At 45.0% G+C, this 15,093-nt stretch overlaps 1 protein-coding gene across 1 annotated transcript; it reads right to left on the reverse strand.

Annotated features, from left to right (window-relative positions):
• Positions 1–132: 132 nt before the first annotated feature.
• On the reverse strand, positions 133–14,196 carry LOC311147295 (aminomethyltransferase, mitochondrial-like). The gene is made up of 9 exons (XM_084183981.1): positions 13,989–14,196; positions 12,114–12,281; positions 11,940–12,020; positions 11,706–11,837; positions 11,520–11,598; positions 8,448–8,593; positions 8,087–8,267; positions 4,451–4,606; positions 133–1,733 (listed from the first exon to the last, which is right to left on the reverse strand). Exons 1-9 carry the CDS (start codon positions 14,112–14,114, stop codon positions 1,555–1,557), a joined length of 1,248 nt encoding a protein of 415 aa, XP_084040107.1. The 5' UTR covers positions 14,115–14,196; the 3' UTR covers positions 133–1,554.
• Positions 14,197–15,093: the final 897 nt, after the last annotated feature.

Consider the following 15,093-nt stretch of genomic DNA (forward strand, 5'->3'; position numbering starts at 1 on the left):
AAGCATGAATTCATCTTCGATTAAACTACAGTACCCACAATACCAGAAATCTAATCAAGCTTTTGGGGTTTTGTTTGGGTTGTCTTCTCTGAGGAGTTGTGTAGTGAGGAATGGAAATTACACTAGCAGTTTGAAACGAATTTCTTGGTTTATTTTGTGCCTTTTATCGTGTTTAATCATTTATATACTAATGTATAAACAACACAATCTCAATTAAAAGGACAAAACACAGTGCATTAATCAATCTCCATTGATTAATGCATGCATAAAAAGTGAATATAGTCCAAACAAATATGGTAATTGTATTCCCAGTTAATGAGCGAATTTTGGCAAATGGGATTAATGAAAGATCATGTTTAACTTGGATCTAGTGGAGTCATATGACATGAAAATAGTGACCTCCAAAAATGCAAAGCAATTTCTACAAAGTTAGGGCATTCCACAACAAAGGCAAAGGTGTAATATATTGTGAATTACAACCTATATTACAAGGAAAATATAAGGGTGCTAGATACAAAAACTATATAATTACCTAGTTATACAACTTAAGGCATTCACATGTGAATCTCAAAACATTGAGACAATAGTTCAGTAGTACAGGGGATATGCAAGACCACAAACACCTCTAAGTTACATTCCAATAGTTCCACTTCTAGTTTCTAAAGTTTTCTTGTAAGAAAGGTACTGATTTTTGGCCACACGTTACTGCATATCATCAGTGAGTTAGTGGTTAAAAAAAATAGGTGAAAAAAGTAAAGGTCTCTATACTTTCAATTAATTTTTCCGTAAAAGGTGCGTAATTTGTTGAAGAAAAAAAAAAGAGGATGAACTGTGTTTACTTGCGTTTACCTGCCACTACATACCATGTATTGTATTGTTTAGTTTTAGTTTGTTGGGAATGTGACAACTAGGATCATTGTAGAAGCCTAATGACAAAATATCACAATTTGGAATCATATGGAGAGTTTGGTCCTGCTGATATATAGTATTTCAGTTAGCAATTGGTAAACATTTATGTAACACACGTCATTGTGTCACTAAGCCTGCAAAATGCACGTTTAGATTCAACATCTAATTAGTATTAGAAAGGAAAAAACACATTTTTCACACTAGTCCTCTACATGTGACATCCTGCTTTGTCTCTTGGTTTACATAGCATGTTATGCTGCTTTTGTGAGTCAGTGATTTCCCTGTCCTTCAAACCGTATGGCTCATTCACACAACTCACTGTGGTCTAAAGACCATGAACAAGCTTCAGATAACAGGAGTGAAAAGCCTCATCGTCAAGGGTGTAGCTGTATTTATAGTTGTGTTGAGTTGTGGGTGCAGGCAAGGCCACACACACTCATAACCCATTCTCTATTGCTAAAGAAGCCTTGCAGTCCTTCAGGTTTGAGTGTCACTGATCGAGGTAAACACAAGGGGCAAGCATTGCTCTGATAGACTGATAGACTGATCTCTGGTGGTCAGTGGGAGAAGGTCTGTCTGTTCAGGTCACTGTCCACTGGCAAAGCAGGCTGATCTCATAAGCTGGGTGTCCATTGAGAGACAGATCTACTGGCCAGAGTAGTAGTTTGTAGGCACGAAGGGCATCTTGGTGACCACTGCCTTCACTGCCTTCTTCCTCACCTCCACCTGAATGGGAGTTCCATTCTTGGCATACGGCGCATCCACGTAACCCATGGCAACGTTCTGCTTCAGGCAGGGGGAGGGGCAACCACTGGTGACCTCACCTGATGAAAAAAAACAGATGAAAATAAAGTTGAATTTAATCTCAAAAGCAATCCACACACAACTGCATTTCAATGGAACAGTGTCACAGTTGGGCCTAAATAACACTACAGTGTAGGCCTACTGAAAGATAAACAATAACCAAAAATCATCAGAGGTGGTATCCTGATCCTAAGTAGGTATAATACATTTGTTATGTATGATTATGATGGTTTTAGACCCCATCATAGCACTGAGACTGCACTTGTGAAGGTGGTAAATGACCTTTTAATGGCGTCAGACCGAGGCTCTGCATCTGTCCTCGTGCTACTAGACCTTAGTGCTGCCTTTGACACCATCGATCACCACATTCTTTTGGAGAGACTGGAAACCCAAATTGGTCTACACGGACAAGTTCTGGCCTGGTTTAGATCCTACCTGTCGGAAAGATATCAGTTTGTCTCTGTGAATGGTCTGTCCTCCGACAAATCAACTGTACATTTCGGTGTTCCTCAAGGTTCCGTTTTAGGACCACTATTGTTTTCACTATATATTTTACCTCTTGGGGATGTTATTCGAAAACATAATGTTAACTTTCACTGCTATGCGGATGACACACAGCTGTACATTTCAATGAAACATGGTGAAGCCCCAAAATTGCCCTCGCTAGAAGCCTGTGTTTCAGACATAAGGAAGTGGATGGCTGAAAACTTTTTACTTTTAAACTCGGACAAAACAGAGATGCTTGTTCTAGGTCCCAAGAAACAAAGAGATCTTCTGTTAAATCTGACAATTCATCTTGATGGTTGTAAAGTCGTCTCAAATAAAACTGTGAAGGACCTCGGCGTTACTCTTGACCCTGATCTCTCTTTTGACGAACATATCAAGACTGTTTCAAGGACAGCTTTTTTCCATCTACGTAACATTGCAAAAATCAGAAATTTTCTGTCCAAAAATGATGCAGAAAAATTAATCCATGCATTTGTTACTTCTAGGTTAGACTACTGCAATGCTCTATTTTCCGGCTACCCGGATAAAGCACTAAATAAACTTCAGTTAGTGCTAAATACGGCTGCTAGAATCCTGACTAGAACCAAGAAATTTGATCATATTACTCCAGTGCTAGCTTCCCTACACTGGCTTCCTGTTAAGGCAAGGGCTGATTTCAAGGTTTTACTGTTAACCTATAAAGCGTTACATGGGCTTGCTCCTACCTATCTTTCCGAGTTGGTCCTGCCGTACATACCAATACGTACGCTACGGTCACAAGACGCAGGCCTCCTAATTGTCCCTAGAATTTCTAAGCAAACAGCGGGAGGCAGGGCTTTCTCCTATAGATCTCCATTTTTATGGAACAGTCTGCCTACCCATGTGAGAGACGCAGACTCGGTCTCAACCTTTAAGTCTTTACTGAAGACTTATCTCTTCAGTAGGTCATATGATTGAGTGTAGTCTGGCCCAGGAGTGTGAAGGTGAACGGAAAGGCTGGAGCAACGAACAACCCTTGCTGTCTCTGCCAGGCCGGTTCCCCTCTCCACTGGGGTTCTCTGCCTCTAACCCTGTTGCAGGGGCTGAGTCACTGGCTTGCTGGTGCTCTTTCATGCCGTCCCTGGGAGGGGTGCGTCACTTGAGTGGGTTGAGTTACTGACGTGATCTTCCTGTCTGGGTTGGCGCCCCCCCCTTGGTTTGTGCTGTGGTGGAGACCTCTGTGGGCTATACTCGGCCTTGTCTCAGGATTGTAAGTTGGTGGTTGGGGATATCCCTCTAGTGGTGCGGGGGCTGTGCTTTGGCGGAGTGGGTGGGGTTATATCCTTCCTGTTTGGCCCTGTCCGGGGGTTTCTTCGGATGGGGCCACAGTGTCTCCAGACCGCTCCTGTCTCAGCCTCCAGTATTTATGCTGCAGTAGTTTATGTGTCGGGGGGCTGGGGTTAGTTGGTTATACCTGGAGTACTTCTCCTGTCTTATCCAGTGTCCTGTGTGAATTTAAGTATGCTCTCTCTAATTCTCTCGTTCTCTCTTTCTCTCTGAGAACCTGAGCCCTAGGACCATACGTCAGGACTACCGGGCATGATGACACCTTGCTGTCCCCAGTCCGCCTGGCCTTGCTGCTATTCCAGTTTCAACTGTTCTGCCTGCGGCTACGAAACCCCTACCTGTCCCAGACCTGCTGTTTTCAACTCTTAATGATCGGCTATGAAAAGCCAACTGAGAGACCTGAGCCCTAGGACCATACGTCGGGACTACCGGCCGTGGTGACTCCTTGCTGTCCCCAGTCCGCCTGGCCTTGCTGCTATTCCAGTTTCAACTGTTCTGCCTGCGGTTATGGAACCCCTACCTGTCCCAGACCTGCTGTTTTCAACTCTTAATGATCGGCTATGAAAAGCCAACTGAGATTTATTCCTGATTATTATTTGACCATGCTTGTCACTTATGAACATTTTTGAACATCTTGGCATGGTTCTGTTATAATCTCCACCCGGCACAGCCAGAAGAGGACTGGCCACCCCTCATAGCCTGGTTCCTCTCTAGGTTTCTTCCTAGGTTTTCGCCTTTCTAGGGAGTTTTTCCTAGCCACCGTGCTTCTACACCTGCATTACTAGCTGTTTGGGGTTTTAGGCTGGGTTTCTGTACAGCACTTCGAGATATTAGCTGATGTAAGAAGGGCTATATAAAATAAAATTGATTGATTGATTGATGGTTCTTGTATCTTGTAATAGCTAGTAGAGATGCTCTAACTGACCTATGACCTTTCCCTCTGGGCTGAGGATGGGGGTGTGCTGTCTGACAGGGGGTCCCGTGGACACCAGGCCCACACGCTTCCTCGCCGTCTTCGTCTTTATCTGGGGGACAATGATCTCCGCACCGGGGAAATCCTTCGCCTGACGCCGCCGCTTTCCTGCAAGTCCATCAAACAACCCAATTAACACAAACAGAGACACAAACACAGACATACAATACCAGTCAAAAGTTTGGACACACCTACTCATTCAAGGGTTTTTCTTTATTTTTACATTGTAGAATAATAATGAAGACATCAAAACTATTAAATAACACATATGGAATCATGTAGTAACCAAAGGAGTGTTAAACAAATCAAAATATATTTTATATTAGAGATTCTTCAAATAACCACCCTTTGCCTTGATGACAGCTTTGCACACTCTTGGCATTCTCTCAACCTGGAATGCATTTCAATTAACAGGTGTGCCTTCTTAAAAGTTAATTTGTGGAATTTCTTTCCTTCTTAATGCGTTTGAGCCAATCAGTTGTGTTGTGACAAGGTAGGGGGGTATACAGAAGATAGCCCTATTTGGTAAAAGACCAAGTCCATATTATGGCAAGAACAGCTCAAATAAGCAAAGAGAAACGACAGTCCATCATTACTTTAAGACATGAAGGTCAGTCAATATGGAACATTTCAAGAACTTCAAGTGCAGTTGCAAAAACCGCTATGATGAAACTGGCTCTCATGAGGACCACCACATGAATGGAAGACCCAGAGTTACCTCTGCTGCAGAGGATAAGTTCATTAGAGTTACCAGCCTCAGAAATTGCAGCCCAAATAAATGCTTCACAGAGTTCAAGTCACAGACACATCTCAACATCAACTATTCAGAGGGGACTGTGTGAATCAGGCCTTCATGGTCGAATCGCTGCAAAGAAACCACTACTAAAGGACACCAATAAGAAGTAGAGACCTGCTTGGGCCAAGAAACACGAGCAATGGACATTAGACCGGTGGAAATGTGTCTTTTGGTCTGGAGTCCAAATTGGAGATTTTTGGTTCCAAACGCTGTGTCTTTGTGAGATGCGGTATGGGTGAACGGATGATCTCTGCATGTGTAGTTCCCACCGTAAAGCATGGAGGTGGAGGTGTTATGGTGTGGGGGTGCTTTGCTGGTGACACTGTCTGTGATTTCTTTAGAATTCAAGGCACACTTAACCCTCCCGTTGTCCTGGGGTCAAAATGATCCCTGGAGAATTACTGTGGTGTGTTTTAGTGTTAGTTTATTTTGTAATGTATGAAAAGTGACAGACTTTGCTTTGTCGACATTCCTGACCATGTAAGGAGGCTGTGGGGAAACCAAAATATACTAATACTGCGGTAGGTAGAGGTCCAGAGCCATCCTCCCCCCTCCCCCGGTCCGCCAAAGAAGACAGGCTGCATTGACCGGCAAGCCAAGGCGCCCGAAGCGATGAGTGTCCGTTTGTTCACCGCCGAACAGGTCCTACAGCAGATATGTTCATCAAATGTGGAGCAAGAAGAAGACTACTGCGATTCCGGCGAGGAGGAGAAAGCATAAGACGTGTCAGAAGAGGAAGACTGCAAGGAATACAACCCTGAGCACAATGACGCGTCGTCCTCGTGTTCAGAGGAAGAGCGAGAGGAGGAAACGGGCGAAGGCGAAGGAGCGACATCAAATGGCCAAATCAAATGGTCCTCGGTGGCATATGAGAGACCGGGCAGGTTGGCAGAGAACGAGACGACGGTGGCGACCCCCAACCCCGGCGGACCTACACCGTACGCAGTTGGGCAGGGCTGCGACATTGCGTCAACGTTCCACCAGTTCATCACACGAGCAATAGATGAAATAGTCATGGACATGACAAATCTGGAGGGGGTTCGAAAATACGGAGACGACTGGAAAGGGATGGACGAGACCGACCTGCTTGCCTACATAGGGCTGCTGATCTTAGCCGGCGTGTACAGGTCACGCGGCGAGGCGGCGGCTAGTCTGTGGGACGCGGAGAGCGGAAGGGCGATATTCCGTGCCACCATGCCGCTCAAAGTGTTTCACACGTTCTCGAGACTGCTACGGTTCGACGACCGCCAGTCGAGACCCGCGAGACGTGCGACTGACAAACTGGCAGCCATAAGAGAGGTGTGGGACAAGTGGTCTCTACAACCCAGGGCCTGAGGTGACAGTGGACGAGCAACTGGTTTCATTCAGAGGTAGTGTATACGTAATAAAAGTATTCTGTTTGTTTCTTTTCCCCCACACACCACTGTTCACTGACCATCACCTCTGTGCCTGTGTTCTGTGACACACCGACACTCGTAATAATAGTAGCACTTGGCGACGACGATTGCTAACAATCTCTTCTGTCCCATTCCCCCCTCCCAAAGGCTGTTGTCCTTTCCGGCAGTATATGCCAAGCAAGCCGGCGAAATACGGGATCAAGTCATGGGTGGCCTGCGACGCAAAATCCAGCTACGCCTGGAAGATGCAAGTCTACACCGGCAATACCACCGGCGGAGGCCCAGAGAAGAAGCAGGGGCTGCGGGTCGTGCTTAACGTGACCGAGGGACTTAGGGGCCGCAATGTGACATGCGACAATTTCTTCACCTCTTATGAACTCGGACAGCAGCTCCTCCAGAGGAACATCACCATGGTTGGCACGGTTCGAAAGAACATACCTGAGCTCCCACCTGCACTGCTGGCGTCAAAGGGACGAGAGGTGTTCTCGTCCAAGTTCGCCTTCATGCCCACCATCACTCTGGTGTCCTACCTGCCAAAGAAAAACAAGAATGTGGCACTTCTGAGCACACTGCAGAGTAAGAGGTGTCAGATCTGCCCACCCAAGAAGGACTCCAAAACACACATGGTGTGCTGCAGGTGTAACAAATATATCTGCAAAGCCTGTGCACATGCATACTGTCCCACATGTGCTAATTGGGGCTTCATTGAAGGCGGGACAGTTCGACCCGGAGGACACGGGGTGTGTACAGAATATGAGGACAACGGGAGGGTTAACCAGCATGGCTACCACAGCATTCTGCAGCGATACGCCATCCCATTTGATTTGGGCTTAGTGGGACTATCATTTTCAACAGGACAATGACCCAACACACCTCCAGGCTGTGTAAGGGCTATTTTACCAAGAAGGAGAGTGATGGAGTGCTGCATCAGATGACCTGGCCTCCACAATCCCCCGACCTCAACCCAATTGAGATGGTTTGGGATGAGTCGGACAGTGAAGGAAAAGCTGCCAACAAGTGCTAAGCATATGTGGGAACTCCTTCAAGACTGTTGGGAAAGCATTGCAGGTGAAGCTGGTTGAGAGAATGCCAAGAGTGTGCAAAGCTGTCATCAAGGCAAAGGGTGGCTACTTGAAGGTATCTCAAATATAAAATATATTTTTATTTGTTTAACACTCCTTTGGTTACTACATGATTCCATATGTGTTATTTCATAGTTTTGATGTCTTCACTATTATTCTACAATGTGGAAAATAGTCAAAATTAAGAAAAACCCTTGAATGAGTAGGTGTGTCCAAACATTTGACTGGTACTGTACACACACACTCACACACACACACACACACACACACACTAATATGCTCTATAAGGGAGTGTATAATATTGAGGAGTCACCTATAGTCCACACCAGGGTTGCCTCCACAGGGGTAGTAGTCTCATCGATGTCGTTGCCATAGAGACAGAGGCCTGCCTCCAGCCTCAGACTGTCTCGTGCCCCCAGTCCGGCCAGCTTGACCTCACTGTTGCCCAACAGGTGCTCCGTCAGGGCCACCACGCCAGACTTAGGCACTGAGATCTGAGCAGGAGGAGGAGGAAATGACTAATACTACAAAGGTTGCAACACAGGGAAACAAACACATTATTGTTTACAAAGGCCTATTACTTTCAGACAAAGGATACTTGAAAGAAATGCACAGAGCACACAAAAACATCCACCTCTACTGAAGTACTAAGAAAGAGAGAGTGAAAGACACACCTCCACTCCGTCCTCTCCGGTGTAGCCACACCGGGTCACCCTGCAGCCCTGGATCCCAAACACTGTGGCCAGGGTGCTGGTCATGAAGGTCAGCTTGCTGAGGTCATCTGTCAGACCCAACTGGAGCACCTTGGCCATGGAGGGACCTGAGGAGGACATGTACAGGGTTGTATTCATTAGTGTACACTGTAGCAAAATGTTTTGCAATGGAAAAAGTTTCTTATTGGACAAGTTCAGGTAGTCGCTCCCTGTTTCAGTCTGTTTTCTTCCATTTGGTGCCTAATGAATACAACTCAGGTCAAACACTACTTTAACACAGGGCCATGTTCAGGAGGGCACAACGTTGTGGAACCTTCAGATGTAAACATACTGAGTTGAACTGTTGCCATAAGAGCAGTGCTTAATTTGTAGTGTTAACTATAACCTGGGTGTCCTCTTTAGCCTTGTCTACAAGGCTTGCTGCCACCAAATGTGGCTTGGTTCAGGCATATTCAAAAACCTTTCTTCTGAGGGTTCTTTTTTTTTTTTATACGTCTGATGCATAGGATGTTAATTTACTGTACGTTCCACCCACTCTTTTGCTAGTTTAATCCCTCCAGTCGTTTCTAGACCGAAGCTCCCTACCTTTCTGCATGTTGTACAGCCCAACTTTGAATTCTGCATGACAAGCCAGGGGTTATATGTTTGCTTGTTCTTGAACTGCAAATTGCACCTGCTCCAAGCACTTCGTCAGTGGATGCACTGCCCCCCTCCCCCCAGCTCCCAGTCTTCCTCTCCCGCTGAGTCTGACTCGCTAGTAGGCCTACTAGCTAGTGGAGGTGCCGGTGGTGATGCTGAACTGGCGGGATTAGCATCTCCATCAGGAACAGTTTGCCCCTCACTCCTCTCCTCCGGCACTGACAGTTCTCTGGCTCGTTCTGGGTTCGATTCACCATCTTTCTCTGGATTTTTGGACTTGAAAAATGTCAAACTCGATTGCCTTTTCTTATACATTTTTTGGGGGGGCTTTCCCATTATTCAAATTCAGTAGAGAGACGACTAGACTAGGCTACGTGACGTGATTACGTATGGACCTCTTCACTAGCTGACCACCACTACCAAGACCTGTGTCAAGATCAGCTACTTACCCCACTGGCCCTCCCCCCATAACCTCTATGTACAAATACAGTGGGGGAAAAAAGTATTTAGTCAGCCACCAATTGTGCAAGTTCTCCCACTTAAAAAGATGAGAGAGGCCTGTAATTTTCATCATAGGTACACGTCAACTATGACAGACAAAATGAGGAGAAAAAAATCCAGAAAATCACATTGTAGGATTTTTTATGAATTTATTTGCAAATTATGGTGGAAAATAAGTATTTGGTCAATAACAAAAGTTTCTCAATACTTTATTATATACCCTTTGTTGGCAATGACACAGGTCAAACGTTTTCTGTAAGTCTTCACAAGGTTTTCACACACTGTTGCTGGTATTTTGGCCCATTCCTCCATGCAGATCTCCTCTAGAGCAGTGATGTTTTGGGGCTGTCGCTGGGCAACACAGACTTTCAACTCCCTCCAAAGATTTTCTATGGGGTTGAGATCTGGAGACTGGCTAGGCCACTCCAGGACCTTGAAATGCTTCTTACGAAGCCACTCCTTCATTGCCCGGGCGGTGTGTTTGGGATCATTGTCATGCTGAAAGACCCAGCCACGTTTCATCTTCAATGCCCTTGCTGATGGAAGGAGGTTTTCACTCAAAATCTCACGATACATGGCCCCATTCATTCTTTCCTTTACACGGATCAGTCGTCCTGGTCCCTTTGCAGAAAAACAGCCCCAAAGCATGATGTTTCCACCCCCATGCTTCACAGTAGGTATGGTGTTCTTTGGATGCAACTCAGCATTCTTTGTCCTCCAAACACGACGAGTTGAGTTTTTACCAAAAAGTTCTATTTTGGTTTCATCTGACCATATGACATTCTCCCAATCCTCTTCTGGATCATCCAAATGCACTCTAGCAAACTTCAGACGGGCCTGGACATGTACTGGCTTAAGCAGGGGGACACGTCTGGCACTGCAGGATTTGAGTCCCTGGCGGCGTAGTGTGTTACTGATGGTAGGCTTTGTTACTTTGGTCCCAGCTCTCTGCAGGTCATTCACTAGGTCCCCCCGTGTGGTTCTGGGATTTTTGCTCACCGTTCTTGTGATCATTTTGACCCCAAGGGGTGAGATCTTGCGTGGAGCCCCAGATCGAGGGAGATTATCAGTGGTCTTGTATGTCTTCCATTTCCTAATAATTGCTCCCACAGTTGATTTCTTCAAACCAAGCTGCTTATCTATTGCAGATTTAGTCTTCCCAGCCTGGTGCAGGTCTACAATTTTGTTTCTGGTGTCCTTTGACAGCTCTTTGGTCTTGGCCATAGTGGAGTTTGGAGTGTGACTGTTTGAGGTTGTGGACAGGTGTCTTTTATACTGATAACAAGTTCAAACAGGTGCCATTAATACAGGTAACGAGTGGAGGACAGAGGAGCCTCTTAAAGAAGAAGTTACAGGTCTGTGAGAGCCAGAAATCTTGCTTGTTTGTAGGTGACCAAATACTTATTTTCCACCATAATTTGCAAATAAATTCATTACAAATCCTACAATGTGATTTTCTGGATATTTTTTTCTCAATTTGTCTGTCATAGTTGACGTGTACCTATGATGAAAATTACAGGCCTCTCTCATCTTTTTAAGTGGGAGAACTTGCACAATTGGTGGCTGACTAAATACTTTTCTTCCCCACTGTAAGAGAGCAGGTCTGGAATCAGTCTGGCAGGATAGGATGATTACATAGAAGGATCACCACGCTTTTACATGATGGTCTTTCTGCGGGGTGGGAGAAATAACGAGGAGGCAACTTGATTTAACGCTGATCGCTTTTATTAGAATGTCTACAGTGCGAACAGTGAAATAATTAATAAATCATGCCGCGAGAGGTACTGGATTTGGCCAAATTGGTGCCGGAACAAACTTTGTCAAATCTGAGAGGTGCCGGATCCTGTTCCGGCAGGATCCGGCTCAAATTAAGCACTGCATAAGATAACTTACCTTGAACAGCAATTAAACATTCCTCCAGAAACTCCAGATCCACATCATGGCCAGCAGCTTTGAACTCTGCCAATCTAGCCTACAGCAAGCACAGAAAGTATCAGATACATGAAACACATACAGACATGACATATTATCAAAGGATTACAAATCCATCCAAAACTTGGATGTTTGCAGACTACTGACTTTCATGTTGGCGGAGTCTTTGTCTGCACAGCCAGCGTTGGACACCACGTAGAGGTAGCCTTGGTCTGTCTTGGTGACGATGAGATCATCATTAATTCCTCCCTTGTCATTGGTGAAGAGGGTGAGCGTGCCCTGGAGATAAAAAAGTGGGCGAAGAGTGAGTGTGTGTGTATGTGCTTGTGTCTGTGTGTGGCCATGCATGTGTGTGCCTTTGCTTTCAGACATTTGTCTCACCTGGTTGTCCTTCAGCTCTGCTATGTCTCCAACAATCATAGACTCCATGAATTTCACTCTGTCTCTTCCATGGACTTTGCTCTGATAGAGAGACACAAAATGGATGCTATAGCCAATACAATAAGCACCGGATGTCTGACAGTTCCCAAATCTGCATAGTGAAATCCCTCTCACCTGTAACATGTGGCTGACGTCGAAGATGGAGCAGTGCTGGCGAGTGTGCATATGGGAGTTGATGTGGCTGTCTTTGTACTGGACAGGCATGCTCCATCCAGCAAACTCCACCATCTTACCTCCCTGGTCCAGATGGAAGTCAAACAGAGCAGTCTTCCTCATAGAGGCCTGGTTCAGAAAGAAAACACTTGTTATTGTTGTATGATCTGCTGTCACTGCTATAATGCCATTACTGTAATGTTATCAGTCATGTAAAGTAATGGAAGTTCATGTAACTGATACATACAACTGATTATCATATCATTGTAGGTGAGAACATATAACTGTGTGGAGGACAGCAGCAGGTCTGACTGGAAAGATTAATGTTATTATCATAACCATAACATAACCATACAAAAATACAGGTCATCGTCCTATAATATATAACAGTAATAATGTCGGTGATAAATGAGTCTCCTTCAGCAGCCACAGTGTACAGTATGAGTCTGGTGCGCGATTGTAATAAATGCACCCAGGTTATTATGTAGACTTCTTCTACTCTATTCTACTGTCACCTTTGACCTTTAACCCAGCCACTGTTTGCTCTTATTACTGGGCAGTGAGCAGTGCACTCTGGGGGCTGATGTTGGCCTGCTTACAGGTCTTTTGCGAAACAAGTCCAAGTCACCTCTCCCTAACTCTCTCTCTGCAGTCAAAACGAACACTGCTAATCTCTACTGCTTGATAGGTACGATGTGCTCAGTGTTCAGGATGCCTCTCTACCTCCTCTTATGCATCTACTGTAAAGAGTGAACAATAGGCCTACATACATTATTTACTACAGTAAATAGCTGTGAGAGGTGTAAACCAGGTCTAAATAAAATACTATATGCCACTCTTAAAACTGATTAGTACTCAACCCCTAACTTTTTTACAGGGATACTATTATCCAAGGTGAATTTCGGTGAAGGACCCTGACTTGCAGTGGGGTGCTGTAGCCTTGGAGAAAGACATAACATTCTATTACATTTTACAATAAATCTTCAGCAGCCTAAATTATGAAATGAAATCTCACTAGAACTGAGAATCGGAGTATGAATGGGATGGAGTGTTCATTCAAAAGATTCGTTCTGAGATAAGGGATCTGAGGCAGGGCTATCTATAACCCAATGACAGAAGCCACTACTCTCATGCTTTTAATAAAATCATAATCTGCAGCAGCCAGTCAAGTGAGGGGATCTGTGCAGGCTCGGGGGTATTCTGCTGGGACAGATGTAGATTTGATTTGCATGACCAAGTGTGCCACAAATAAGAGGGGGAAACAATATGGAGCAAGAAAAACATATAATATAATATGCCATTTAGCAGACGCTTTTATCCAAAGCTACTTACTTTTACGTATGGGTGGTCCCGGGGATCGAACCCACTACCCTTGTGTTACAAGCGCCATGCTCTACCAATTGAGCTACAGAGGACCACATGATCACTGTTCTGTCATATTGCAATAGTTTATGCATCAAAATAAGAACAAAATCAAAGTTTGATAACAAAATACATCGAGATCTTATATATGGCGGCAGGTAGTTTAGTGGTTACGAGCGTTGTGCCAGTAACCGAAATGTCGCTGGTTCTAATCCCCGAGCCGACTAGGTGAAAAATCTGTCGATGTGCCCTTGAGCAAGGCACTTAACCCTAATTACTCCAGTAAGTCGCTCTGGATAAGAGCGTCTGCTAAATTATTAAAATATGAAAAAATTAACCAAAAGAAGGTTGAAATTAATATTCAATCTTTCTAGCACAAGGCCAACTGCATATACAAATCCTTTAGAATTGTAACGTTTTGGGTGGCTTTTAGTGAGCTGTAGAAATTTGCCCTGCAGGTTGATGGAACAGTACCTCTGAATTTGAAGCATGCCTCTCCCGCCTCTCCGCTAATCCGAGTCCAGCGCTCTGTAGACACTCCCTCGGAACTCGGAAACCGAATCCGAACCTGCGGCCGCCAGACAGCATCCGAGCACACATCGTATCTTCCTTGCAGACGAAATCACGTTCCAGAAACACTTCGCTGTCGCCAACACTTTAGACTCCGTACTCAGAATTCTGCTTTCTCTGCAAAACAGCGACCCTGGTCAGAGCAATGTATTTTGGGAAATGTAGTTTATTAAGTTAGACATTCTTCAAACATGGAGAAAAACACTACACAGGCGGGGCTGTAAACTATTTGTTTCTACACTTGTATTTTTTTTTCTTTATATTCATAAATATGATGCATATTGTAATAGTTTATCAGGAAGTGTATAGGTGACTAGAAACCGTGGATAGGGAGGATGTGGCAGTAACAGATGAGGAGAAAGCAGAGATGATGGCCAAAGCATTTGTCCAAGTGCATAGCTCCGCAAATCTGTCAGAGGAGGGGCAGAGGGGTAGAGAGAACACAAGAGAGGAGCATCCTGGAGTTCTGGATAGGAGGGAGGATGTAAATGATGCGTTGAATGCACCATTTACCAGGGCAGAGGTGAAAAGAGCAATAGGTAAGGCTGGGTAAAGATGAGGTGTGCTGTGTTATGTTTTCCCATCTTAGTGATGAGGCACTGGATAAGGTATTGGTGTTGTACAGCAGTGTGGGAGGAGGGGAAACTACCAGGCAGTTGGAAGGAGGCAGTAGTGGTACCAATCCGGAAGCCCAGGAAGGACCCACGATGCCAACAAGCTATCGGCCAATAGCTTTAACATCGCATGTATGTAAGATTATGGAACGTATGATTACGGAGAGGCTAACTTACTTCCTGGAGAGCAGAGGGCTAGTATCGCCACATCAGAGTGGGTTCAGGAAGGGTAGGGGAAATATGGATCGAGTGCTCTGCTTAGAAGCAGAAGTCAGGAAGGCTCAGTTGAACAAGGAGACTGTTGTAGCTGTCTTTTTTTTATGTGGAGAAGGCGTATGATATGATGTGGAAGGAGGGGTTGTTAATCAAGCTTGATATTATGGGGGTAGGAGGAA

The sequence above is a fragment of the Coregonus lavaretus genome, assembly GCF_964263955.1.
Source record: "Coregonus lavaretus genome assembly, chromosome: 20".
Lineage (NCBI taxonomy): Eukaryota > Metazoa > Chordata > Actinopteri > Salmoniformes > Salmonidae > Coregonus > Coregonus lavaretus.